The sequence below is a fragment of the Osmerus eperlanus genome, chromosome 3 (assembly GCF_963692335.1).
Source record: "Osmerus eperlanus chromosome 3, fOsmEpe2.1, whole genome shotgun sequence".
In the NCBI taxonomy this organism is placed as follows: Eukaryota; Metazoa; Chordata; class Actinopteri; order Osmeriformes; family Osmeridae; genus Osmerus; species Osmerus eperlanus.
Genome location: NC_085020.1, coordinates 6,822,896 through 6,835,826, shown reverse-complemented (window position 1 = coordinate 6,835,826; position 12,931 = coordinate 6,822,896). Strand labels below are relative to the sequence as shown.

General features: G+C 45.3%; 1 protein-coding gene across 1 annotated transcript in view; it reads right to left on the bottom strand.

Annotated features, from left to right (window-relative positions):
* The window catches only part of kcnh3 (potassium voltage-gated channel, subfamily H (eag-related), member 3), a 44,362-nt gene extending 32,241 nt beyond the window's left edge, over positions 1-12,121 (bottom strand). Inside the window, exon 1 of the mRNA XM_062456853.1 lies at positions 11,433-12,121. Coding sequence (XP_062312837.1) covers positions 11,433-11,508 — 76 coding nt within the window. The 5' untranslated portion in view covers positions 11,509-12,121. The remainder of the gene's footprint in view (positions 1-11,432) is intronic.
* Positions 12,122-12,931: the final 810 nt, after the last annotated feature.

Here is a 12,931-nt window from a genome sequence, read left to right as displayed (position 1 = left end):
TCTAAATGTGCCTTATTGTGAGAAGGGGAACAGGTGAGACGAAAGAGAGGCTCAGCAGGAAAACAGGAGCAGAGAGGCAGCAATTCAACTTCCAGGAGCGCTGCACTGAATCTTTAAAGAACTCTATCAGAACAGCGTGACTCTGCACTGGTCACCTTCAACTGGGCAAATCAGACATCACTGCTTAAACACGTTCCAACAGGAACCACAGACAAAACAACTCTTACGGCTGGTGTTACAGTACCTTGTCTGTGCTGTGCTTTTTTAGATAACTGAGGACTTTACACTAATGGGTATTTCCTCACTGAGATGGCCTGGGACATGCCTGTGGGGCCTAATCAGATTCAGGACCCCGGGCTTCACTTAGAAAACAGATTAGGGACACTGTAGTGTAGTATACCAGCCCCAAGGAACCTAGCAGGATGGGAGGACCGCGCACATACCCCCACACACAAACACACACACACCCTGAAAGCAGGCTGCAGGGAGGTTGGACACCAACTGTGGCACAGCTGCTTTAGAACTCAAAGAAGCACAAAGCCATTACCCAGCTAATGAGTGTTGGGCCTGTCCTGGGGTCATGCAGGGAGGCAGAAAACACACGAGGCAAAACTGTTCCGCCGAGCACTTTCAAATCCTTTCAAAACTGCAGTGCTGTTGAGGTGCCAGTTACAGTTAAGGTAATGGTTTGAACTGCAGCTACAGTGGGGGTTACCTTCAAACCAAAAACACGGCAAGTCAGCAACTTTCCTGTCTCTGTCAGCTGTAGCGGGGTTTGCTCGTTTAAGATTAGCAATACTTAATTTATAATAAAGTATGTAGTTCTTGGGGGCACCACCTCTTATTGTTAAAGGGATAGAGGAAACCTTATTGAATAATATTTGAATAATAGCCTTCGTAATAATCAGTCTAATCTTAAATCGTGAATTCTATGAAAGTAGAGCAGATCAGATAACGTGAGTGATACGCGAATATTATACACAATGATTTATTTAGGAGAATGTAATTATAATGAACAAATACCAGATAAGTTATGGGTTAGTCAGAATAGTACAGTGGCTGGATGCAAATGAGGGCGAGCAACACAATGGCTGTGTAGAGCGTGTAAAGGGGGGAGGGAGAGAGAGAGAGGGGTAGAGAGGGACAGGTAGGCCTTTGTGGTAACAATGGACGAGCAGGGGCAACTGACTTAGCAAGGGTTAAGCTAACTCATTTGTAAAATACAATCAAACATCAACAATTTAATCACAACATGCCAATATGTCACAGGTAAGAAATATTGCAAATCGTAGTTACTTTTGTCGGTTTGAAGAAGGGTAGAGTCAATGGTTTCGTTATCGTCCAACGAAAATAGAACAACGGAATCTTTGGCCAAAGTTCCGGGCGCTCAGTGAATTTGCAGGTTGAGAGGAATAGTTTAGAAATGTAGCTAGCACTTCAGTTTAATCCTACGAACAAGCGAGGGTGATTGTACGTTTGGGGGTTTTATACTCCAAAGAACAAGGGGGGGTCCCCGTGAAGGTGACCTCTTTCATTGGTCAGTTTCCCCCCACCTGGGCGTCGTCCTGAGATCTGCCTAGGTGTGAAGTAGCTGTACCCTTTGAGTTCCGTTATTTCAACTGTCCATGGAATGCTCAAACTTCAGAATATAACAATACAACATTCGTAAATGGTTTTGTTAGTATGGTACAATCATTTTGATATCAAGATTGGCTGACTTAACTATACTTGAAGGGAAGTTATAATCAAACCTCAATTAAACAACGTTCTAAGTAAATGGGAAAAACACACATTATAACACATCAACTACTGTCATTGAAATAGTGTCCATGAGCCATGTAGTCCTTGAGAATATGTTTGTAAATCCACATAAGAAAGTTCTTCCTTGTAAATCCTTTGTCTGATACTGTGGGCCGTGTGGCCTCTGTATCTGACCCCATGCTGGGTCAGAAGCTTTGAAGCTTCTCCTCTGGGAGAAGGACAAAGGGGGAAGACCCTTTCCTTGTCGGGGGTAGGAGAAGGTGTGATGGTACCGTGCTTTGTCTGTGGACTGTGCTACACAGCCCTCTGTCGGAAAACCACCTCATCCAAACACATAGTCTGGGTGGAAATCGGGAGCTAATCTTATATAGACCTAAGTGAAACCAAAGTTCAATGCGGACCAGGAAAACACACTTTTGGGAAGCGTGACTGTGTGCGAGTGTGTGTGCATGCAACAGAGCTGTGGACAGAACAACAGAGTATATCTAATTAGGAAGATGACGTCTGCTCTGTTCTGACCAATCAGCACTGGCCAATCATAGCTGATTCTCAGAACTGTGCCTTATTGAGTGTGTGTGTGTCCTTTCCCCCACCCTTTCCCCCAGGCCTAACTTCTGAATTAATCTGCAGTGTCTGACTCATCTATTTAAGGCAGTAGACATGATTGGTTTGAATGGATAGTCAGCAGCCAGCAGACCTGCCAAGATTATCTATGTCACGTCATCTCAGAACAGTTCAAAATTGCCCTTGATTGACTGTGGCCGTCAGTACCTCAGCCTGAGATAAGCCTTCAACCACACCCCTCCATTGAGAACAATTAGCATTGCAAGCTTCACCTGTGCTCTGCCCATAGCCTCTGTTTGTTTCTCTGTCTGTTTCTCTGTTCCCGACCAGATCGAACCAGTATTTTTCTTGTGCCTTCCCAGCGTTTCCCTTTTACTTTCCTGTACAGACCCCTGCCTGTTTTAACCAGATTTTGGACAGTAATTTTTCTTGGATTCTTGCCTTTTTTGTGTTTAGATCTCGACTGTCCCTGGATTCCGAGCATTCCTGCTGTGTTTGTACCTGTTTGATGTGTGACGTTTGTTAAATCCTCGCCTTTTCACTGCGTCACTCCTGCTCTGTGTCTGACAGTAGCTTTGGACAGTCATTAAAGAATTGTTGCCTGGCTTATTCAAAATGAAGTATGTCAAGGAAATCAAGCAGGTTATTTAACCCTGTGTTTACCCCGCATACAGACCTGTGTATTTTGGGGGTATTTTGTATATTAAGTATAAGTCTCCTCTTATTGTATGTTGTGCATTTTTCTTATTTTTAATGGTTTTATTTTGATTTCCTGTCACTATTTCCTCTTCTATCTTGCCTGCTGCAATGCTGCAGTTCTTACTTAGGAGTTATTAAAGTACCTACTACTACAACCATATTAGGATAGCCCTCAATATACAGATAAGAAGCTTATGTATAAATGTAATGTACAGTACATACATGTTATCCTGATGAGTCAGAGCTATAGCATTTGCTAAGTTCATGACTCACGCATCAGTCATCAAATTCACCCATTTGATGATTTGGTAATAACATAATGTCATATAGAGAGAGGGGGGAGGTGGGCGGTGGTTTAAAACTGGATCTGTGGATGTGCTTGGTAACATCAACAGGCTGATTCTGATACCGCATATCAGTCTCATAACAAGTTATCTTTTGGTTTTGTTCCAGTATGGAAAATTTGGCTTGACAGATGCAGCAAGTCTCTCTGACCATCTGCCATTTACCGAGCAGCCCAAGGAAAAATAAACACTTATTTTCTTCTTGTCATGGGTGTTGCTTACGTACAGGCTAGGTTTAGCCAGACGAGAGGTGGTCTGCAGTCAATACTCCTGAGCCAGAATCTGGTTTGTTAGGATTACAATTACAGCACAATGCAGAGTAATCTAGGCTATAATTACTATATATATATATTAATATGGTGGGTGTAATGCCATAGACTGCTCATCTAGTCAAAAATAAGGACACAAATGCACAAACAAACAACACAAGAATGCAAAGTCATACACACACACACGTACACTACTGGAGGGGAGAATTGTATCTGGGAGAGGGATTACCTCCGCTGACAGGCTTGTGTTTACTCCCTGTCTCTCCTCAGTGAGCAGGAGGAGATGGGGAGTGACAGGGCCTGAATGCTGCCTGCCTTCTCCCGTTGGCCTCACTTGGCGTGACTGCTGCTCCGGCACGGCCAGGTTTGTGGGGTCACATGACTGCATGTAGAATCATCGAAATGGCGCCATTATCTTTTTTAAACAGTTCATTAGTACATTATCGGGTTCACCTAGCAGCAACAACTCCAGTGCCAACTGGACGAGTACCAGGCACCGAGTGGTGTTGAAGAGCAATGTGTCAACTGACATATCAATTCTGCTGGAGGTGGAGAGAGACACACAGAACAGGGCACATGGAGGTAGAGAGAGATACACAGAACAGGGCACATGAAGGTAGAGAGAGATACACAGAACAGGGGACATGGAGGTAGAGAGAGATACACAGAACAGGGGACATGGAGGTAGAGAGAGATACACAGAACAGGGGACATGAAGGTAGAGAGAGATACACAGAACAGGGCACATGAAGGTAGAGAGAGATACACAGAGAAGATGGGACGTGGTGATAGGCACACAGAGAAAATCATGGTAGAATATGGATCGCTGGCTCGTGACCACGCACATAAGTAATTTGCTGATCGCCACTGGGATCATTGAAAGCTTTTTATCAGCGCTAGTAGATTAGGACGATTGACCGGGCTGGTTACTTGACATATAATCAATGCTGTGAGTCTCAATCTTGATTGAAAGTATTTGGTTACCATTGAGGAACCTTCAAGAACCACCTGTGAATGAAAGTCTACAGTCCATCACAGGCATTCTGGATTTTGTGTCTCTGTGTGTATTGTTAAGGGCTTAAGGCAAATTACAAACATTGGGGGCTTTGACCTAATGTTCTCCACCTGGGGCCTACCTTCATCTACATCTCAGGCTGACAGAGTCACTGTTAACATCACCACCCTCGCATCAGGCATTCACAGGCTATAGCTTAAGATGAGCTGGGCAACGCGGAGCTCTTGCATTCCCGGCCCCTCCTCCACAGCTCACCCCCCAAACACCTAGCTATAAGTCACAGACGTTGTCTGTTTGCATTGAGATGAACTCATTACTGCCTGGATGGAAGCCAGGATATGGCTATGTCTTGAGACTCCAGGGAGCAGGAGAGGATTTGCCTACGAGGTTCATCTAAACGGCCCACTGTTTGCTCTTGTTCTGCATGAAGCCACGCCTGAGAGGCAGGAATAAACGATTCTTTCTTTCTCATCCTCTCCTCTCATGTACACTTCTCTCCTCTTCTCTTTTATTTTTCCACTCCTATCCTCTCCTTTCCTTTTCTGTCCTCTATTCTCCCTCTCCTTTACTAACCTCTTCTCTCTACTCCTCTCCCTCTCCGTTACTAACCTCTTCTCTCTACTCCTCTCCCTCTAATTTACTAACCTCTTCTCTCTACTCCTCTCCCTCTCCTTTACTAACCTCTTCTCTCTACTCCTCTCCCTCTCCTTTACTAACCTCTTCTCTCTACTCCTCTCCCTCTCCTTTACTAACCTCTTCTCTCTACTCCTCCCGTTCAGCATGCACTTCACGTTTGGAACATTGTCTCTCGTCTGGCCTAATGGGCCTCCTGTCGCTTTGGCTTCATCACCTCCATTTAATCCTAAGTACCCACCTCTGGGTCATTTTGTTTTCCTCTACACCATCATTTGTTCCTGCCTCGTTCGGAACACACACAGGTTCAGAACACACCAAACTGACGTGACGGCTTTATCTTGGGTCTATTCCTGTGCCAGTCCTTGCCTGGCTAAGGGTCTGCAGCTTTGTCTTCAGAACCTCAACGAGGGGCTAAAATAAGACTGCAATTCCCGGCTAAATCAAATAATCCCAGGAAAGAGGTGGCGTCGAGCCACCTTGACATTTTAGACACCTGTGGCCCTTGCTCTCTGCAAAGAGCCAGCGAAGCGCAATCTTTTCCTGGGTCATTTAAAAGGTCTTTTAAATGGCTGCTGAGATCCACTCAAGGTCACAACCTCTATCCTCATTTGCCCTCGAGTATTAATTACCAGGGGTTGTTACCCCGGTGTAAAGATATTTCTAGAGTGTAACTTATGTTGAGGGTTTGATTCCCACAAGTACCATTAACCCCCATTGTGTGTGTGATCACTGTGCTGTCAGTCTCTTTGTATAAGTGTCAGCTTAATGGAACGGCCTGCAGGAAATGCCCATAAAGTCTAATGACACATCATTGAAACCTAGCTTCCCAGTGTGATCCCACAGGAACTACACCTTTTACCGGCCTCTCAGCAGAGAGGGCTCCAGTATCCCTTTGGCATTGTGAAACCGTTAATCTCTACAGCCTAGTGTGGTCACTTTAAACCAGAACACTGTAATCTATTGCCTGGCTTTTGAAAAACTCTAACTCATAATTCTAGGTGCTGTCATCAATTTAAATTCTATGCGGCTGTTGTCGATATTGATGGCCTTTAAGCAGGTTTAAGATGACAGTCATTGTAAATAATAAATGAGTGTTTGGGTATCTATTGATCGCAGCCCACCCGCTTCCTGGTACACAGTCTGGAAAGTGCATTGACGCAGATGGTGAATATGAGCTCACAAACAATTCTCAGATAAAATGTGACGGATGACAAGACGTGCAGGTGAATTTGTTTTGTGTGTGTGTGTATACGTGTGTGTTTGTATGACCAGACTCCCAAGGTCAAACTGATATCCACACACCACACTACACAGTACACACAATGCACAATGTTCTATATTCCACAGGCATACCAAAATGTTTTTCATATTCTTAGTAGAAGCATCATACTGTTAGACTTTGATTCATGCGGAGGTAGGCACAGTACTTTACATTGATTATCAGCTTTTATAATCATACTTCAGACTTTTTTATTGCTGATATAATGAACTGAGCTCTCTATATACCCCGTCATCTTGTCATTATAAATGTGTGAGAGCTATTCTAATGAATAGGCTTATTAATTCTCCTCTCAAATCACATTCCAAATGAAAAATTGTGTTACTGCCCAAGACAAGATACCTCTCTTCTGCAGTACAAACCAATAATATGTGTGTGTGCTTGTGTAAGTGTCTCCACATGTGTGTTTGTATGTATGTGTGTGTGAGTGAGTATCATACGTGCATATGCATGTTTGTATGGCTATTTGGGAGTCTTTGATCCGCAAGCATGAGGAGTAAAGTCATGTAGTGGCCTGGAAGGAAATTGTAGGTGTTACCACAACATGCCACCAGCCCTCGGTTGCGTCTCTGTCACGACCCTTGTTCTCTTCAACCCTCAAACTCCCACCACTCCTTCTAATAGTCATTCATATCCACCTCTCCACCCCTCCACTTCCCATCCCCCAACCCTCCTCTACATCCTTCAAGTCTAACGTTCTCTGGACATCCTTTCCCATCCTTTCTTCCTCTGCTACATCCGGAAACTACATGTTTCCCAGCCTCCCCCTCTCTAACCCCCCTCCTTACCTGCTCCATGAGTCTCTCTCTCTCTCTCTCTCTCTCTCTCTCTCTCTCTCTCTCTCTCTCTCTCTCTCTCTCTCCCTATCCTGGTATGGCCTCTCCTTTTCTCTTTGTCCCGGGGGATGCCGTGAGCCTGCCCAGTGTTCATAATGAGAGGCAGATTGTGTCTGACCTGGAGATGGTGTTCTGCCCCAGGGAGACCCCAAGCACACTCAAAAACAAACAAACACACACACACACACAAGCGAGCAAGTACACACAATCTCTCTCGCGCTCCCTCTCTCTCCATCTCTGCGTGTTTCCCTCCCCACATCGCTCCGCTGCACCCCGGCTCTGCTCCCAGGCCCCGCCAGCCATGTACGGTCACTGCCCCCCGTCAGCAGACCACACCCTGCTAGCTGCTGCTGGGATGTGGTCACGCAAGGTGGCTCTTCGTCAATGTCTACCTTGATTTGGACCCACAGTGACAGACAGGCCCATGCTACCTGCATGAATGCCGTAAATTCCACCGATTTCCCTGATTACGGTAATGTACAGGACAGACACATGCTACAGTTGCTGTGCAGAACACTGGGACTGATACCTCCTGTGTAGATAACACATACTAGATAGCACTTTCAGCCGACAGAATGGTACCCCCCGTGGTGGTCATTCTGACCTCTGGAGGCTTGCCCCTGCATTGTTGCTTTCATTCTACACTATCACCAGGGCAGGAGCAAAACACCTTGGAGTGCCTGGAGACCCGGGGGAGTGATAGTGGGAGAGAGAGAGAGAGAGAGAGAGAGAGAGAGAGAGAGAGAGAGAGAGAGAGAGAGAGAGAGAGAGAGAGAGAGAGAGAGAGAGAGAGAGAGAGAGAGAGAGAGAGAGAGAGAGAGAGAGAGAGAGAGAGAGAGAGACACACACATAGAGACACACACAGAGACACACACAGAGAGACAGAGAGAGACACACAGAGGGAAAGGGACCAGGACAGAGAGGGATGTCTGGTAGGTGGTGTCCTGTCAGGCACCTGTCAGGCACAGAGCTTGTCCAGAGAGGTCCATCTGTTGGGCATAATTGGGGCCTAACCTGATTAGGATGGACCATGCCCACCAAATGAATATGTCTGATTGTTCATTTAGGCTCAAAGATATTTTGCCTTGATTAAGGAACTTTTCTGGAGAGCAGAAATCACATGGACATCGCTGTGTGAGCTGTGGGGCATAGCCTGCGAGATTAAAATGAGTCTGGACGGGCCCATGTGTTTCCATTTCTCCTTCCCTCCCCTCTCTCCCTCGCTCTCTCTCTCTCTCTGCCCCTCTATCTGTCAACCAATCTCTGACTTGTGTGCGCATCAGCGATATCAACGATATAGGTAAATCAAAACAAACAATAGACAATGTGTGTCTTTGATTGTTCAGTAGATATAGACGTGTGTTTGTATGTTCAGTTGTAGCTGCTTCTGATAATGAGTAGAGGATAATCTACAGACTGTAGACATGTGTCTTGACCCTGCAGTCAATAAATTGGGTGGGGATGGAGGGGGGCAGCTACAGTGTAGTCTCCAGCATGAGTCAGAGCGGGAGGGTTTATAAATATGAGATGATTGTGACTCCCACAGTCAGATTTGAGCTCGAGGTGTGATTCTAGCAAACTACACAGACAGAGGTGTGATGTCATGGGATCCTCAGACAGCGGTGGGTTTTAGCCAACAGACCCTGGAGTGAGGAAGGTTATATTGTTGGAAGATGACTCGCTGTAACGCTTTCCTTGTGAATATAAACTGATGGAGAAATAGAAACATAGACCATCTTAATTGTGAGCCTATAACCACCTAGCACATCTCCATAAAGCCTGAGACATAACATACATTTCTGTGCTTGCTACTTCCTCTCTGTGCGCACTACTTCCTCTGTACTGTATTCTAATCGTACAGTAAACAGGAAATGGATTGACTACCTGTCAAAACCTCTTTTCTGTACTGATGTGTCAGTGTGTCAACTACATCGTGGCGACAGAGTCATGTGTTTCCTCTACAGTATGGTGTGAACACTCAGCTGCTCATTATAACTCAAACACCCCCCCCCCCCACCCCACCCCACCCAGCCCCTCCACCTCTCTGTGGCAGACAGGGAGAGACGAGGCCCAGCAGTCAGGGGACCAGGCTAAAAGCCGTCTTTGATTCTCACTTCTCTTCATTTGGCTTGGCCTAATGAGGGGCTTTGAAGCACGTACGCCGCCACTGTGTCAGACCATTTAAAAAACACAACGACATGTGTGTTTGTCACAGCATGGAACAGAATATTTATATTTAGCTCCCCCCAAGACTCCACTGTTGTGGTAACCACTGACCCCCCCTTGGGGACCCACCCCCCCCAACCCTGGGCCTCGCCCCCCTGCTAACAGCCAGAGAGGCCAAGATGAATTCTTGACATCATTGGGAGTTAATTACAATGACTTCACTTCTGGAGGTGTGTAATTAGTCAACATGCAATGCAAATTGAGTTTTTGCTCTAAGAAATCGCTGAAGCTGATCGCTATGAATGAGGCCATAATCTGAACATAAGTGTCTGAGGGTTTGAAAGGAGGGAACACGGGGGGGCTTCTGCAGTCAGGGCCAAATGAGGATGTCTGGTTGGTGGGTGGAGTGATTACTTGAGTCACTGTGTTGAAGTTGAGTAGTGATCTCGGATGGCATGATGTAGCTGATGAAGGAGGGAGGACTATTGGAGATGCAGCAGGATATAGTATGGTATCATCACAGACCAATCAAAAGCGTGATTTGAACCAGCAGATGTTTCCCATTGGCCATATCCAAGCTTGGGCTGTAACACAATGGTCCTTCTAATAGTATTGACAAAGCATGCCTTTTTAGTTCCACAATAACACCATGACAATTCATTTGTGTCAATATTGGGGAACGTTCTGAGGGGTTAACTGACCTAAACAATAAATATTTTTTCAGACCAATAGGGTTGCACTCCTTTTCAGTGAGTGAAAGGGATCTGGGTTCTTATGAATTATTCCATATTAATCAAATCCATAAGATAAGCTACAGTTTTTCTCTGTACTGGTCTGGTACAGAAAGCAGAGGGGGGAAGGACAGCTCGGGTGAGATGGAGATCTGCCTCTCAGCGTGTTCGCCTCGCCTTAGATAGAGCTTTTGATCAAGCTGTCACACTTAAATGGTTTAGGTGGAAGGCTCGCCCAACTCGCACACACCATCTCCATCACAATGGATCAAAACGCATAGAGAGAGAAACTCGCGCGGCCCCTGCACCTCGCCGCCCGCCCACATCCTCTTGCATGCGCCCTAATGCGCACGGGCTGCTCATCGCATCTGTTCAAAATTCTACCAGAACCCCCTCTGAGCGCCATTAACTATAGTCTTTCCAGACACAAATACATGTATTGCTTTGAAAGAAAAGAAAAGAAAACGTATATATGTGCACTGGTTGAAAGAAAAAAACACTTAATACCAATGAACAGAGAATATGAGCGGCAGTGTCTACTGTTCTAGGCTTACTCTACATATTTTGTGAATTGTATTTTCACCTTCAAAGCTCTGAATATATAGTGTACAATTCATTCTATCCAGCCTACCTACATAAACAGAACAATTTAAGTCTTTGGCTCAACCGAATGTGCCGCACTCAATAACGGAACTGGAACAATCACCAACCTTTCAAACCCTTCTATAAAAGGTATAACAAAACAAAACAATATTACCGACATGGTCACAAAACTTTGGTTTCGATGAGTGTTATCTTTCTTCTGATAGCTGTACATTTGTATCAAATAGCCTAAGTGTTACATTGAATGGACTTTGCAATCCAAATATCAGGACAAATGAAAGTATGCTATCCTTTAGAAGCTGCATGGTCAAGCTCTTAAATAAATATACAACTAAACACACACATAGTGGCCCCTAGCCTGTGGTGAATGGGACCCACGCGTTATTAAGGTGGCTGCGTGTATAGGAGCTATTAGTTTAACCTGTTAATCTTGGTTCCTAACTAGAATAGTCGCTTGGAAAAGTCATGGGACACAACAAAAGAGGCTTTTAGATGAACTCTGATTTCCAACTTCAGGTTGGTTACTCACGAGTGCCATCGAAGCGGGTGGCGATGGTGTCCAGGAAGGTGTTCTGTGGTGCCAACAGACCTCTCATAACCGGCATCCTGGACCGAGTCGACTGCGTTCTCCTGCTACGGCGCCCCGGGGCATTGGACTCTTGCTCAGATCCGAAGCCGGGCAGGAATCGGGATGTACCTGGCGCGCATCCTAGCCCCTGGAGGAGCGCGCCGATCCGAGATACGCGTGGCTCCACTTTGAGACCGGGGTTGTGACCATATCCTTCAGAAGAATCCGCACATTACGGGTCGTTGGACCGCAAACCCTTGCACTTAACCAGTCTAGAACACTATATAATCGGCGGTAAATTAGGTAGGCAGTTTGATTAGGCGGAATTTGCACGGCGTTAAAACTGTGACTTTTCACAGCGCAGCGTTTTGGATAACGCCAGTTTAGGTGCTGATGCTGCTGTGAACGGAGCAGGCTCCTCCTTGCGCGCTCTCCATCTCCCTCTCAGTTACTTGGTTTCTCTTGGTTACTACTCCGAGCAGATGTCAGGTCACGTGACATCTTTAGGGACTCATCCAAGTCATGCTCCTGTGACTGAGAGGCTGGTCGGGGTAGGTTGCAATCCCCCTAGCGAAAGACCTATAGCCTACACTTTCATTTGAGGAAGAGGCTCTCTCGCCAGACCACCGCAAATCTGGCAGCATGACACACCTCCAATATTGCCTTTTGTGGAAATACTAAAAACACAAGTTAAACATTGGTGTTTAACATTGCATCCAGTTTAAGCAATTGTTATGCAGTTTAAACAATTTTGACAGAGGCTAATCTGTGTTTCTCTCACCGCAGTGAACATCTGTTACAGTTGCTGCCTAGCAGCTGCTTCGAGGGTGTCGGTATAATCCAATCTGACCTGCGGTCACCCAACAAATGTTAACACCTTTCATAAAGCATTTGTATCCAATAATATCAACCAAACTATTTCCCCCTCATATTTGCTGAAACGGAGGTTACGTTCTCCATCATGTAGGCTATAGGTTATTCTCTATAGAATATATTCTCTATATTCTCTATCATATATCCACTGTAGACTGCCTCAATCAGGGCTACTTAACGCTTTACAATTCCGCCATTCAGAGACAGGACAGCAGACTTCATGTTTCTCCATTGTGATACTAGGTGCAACTTATCTGCAGGCCGACATTAAATTGTATACCACTTCTGGCATTAAATAGGCTACTTAAATCTTCGGTTTTCTTCGCCGCCTAACCCGTTTACTTTTCCTTTTGTTAATCATGGTCAAATCGTGCCACCTTTAGGTGAAAAATATATATGCAACATACACCTTTTGAAAAACAAATGCTGTTGTCTGACTGTACAAACCGATAGCCTATACTTCACAATGTGCGCTGATAGAGGGAGAGTATAGGATCTTAATAAGTAACCTAATCGATTACAGGTGTAACCTACTTTTGTAAATTGTAGATTGACCCGCATTGTTAATAAGGCAGGCAACATATGAG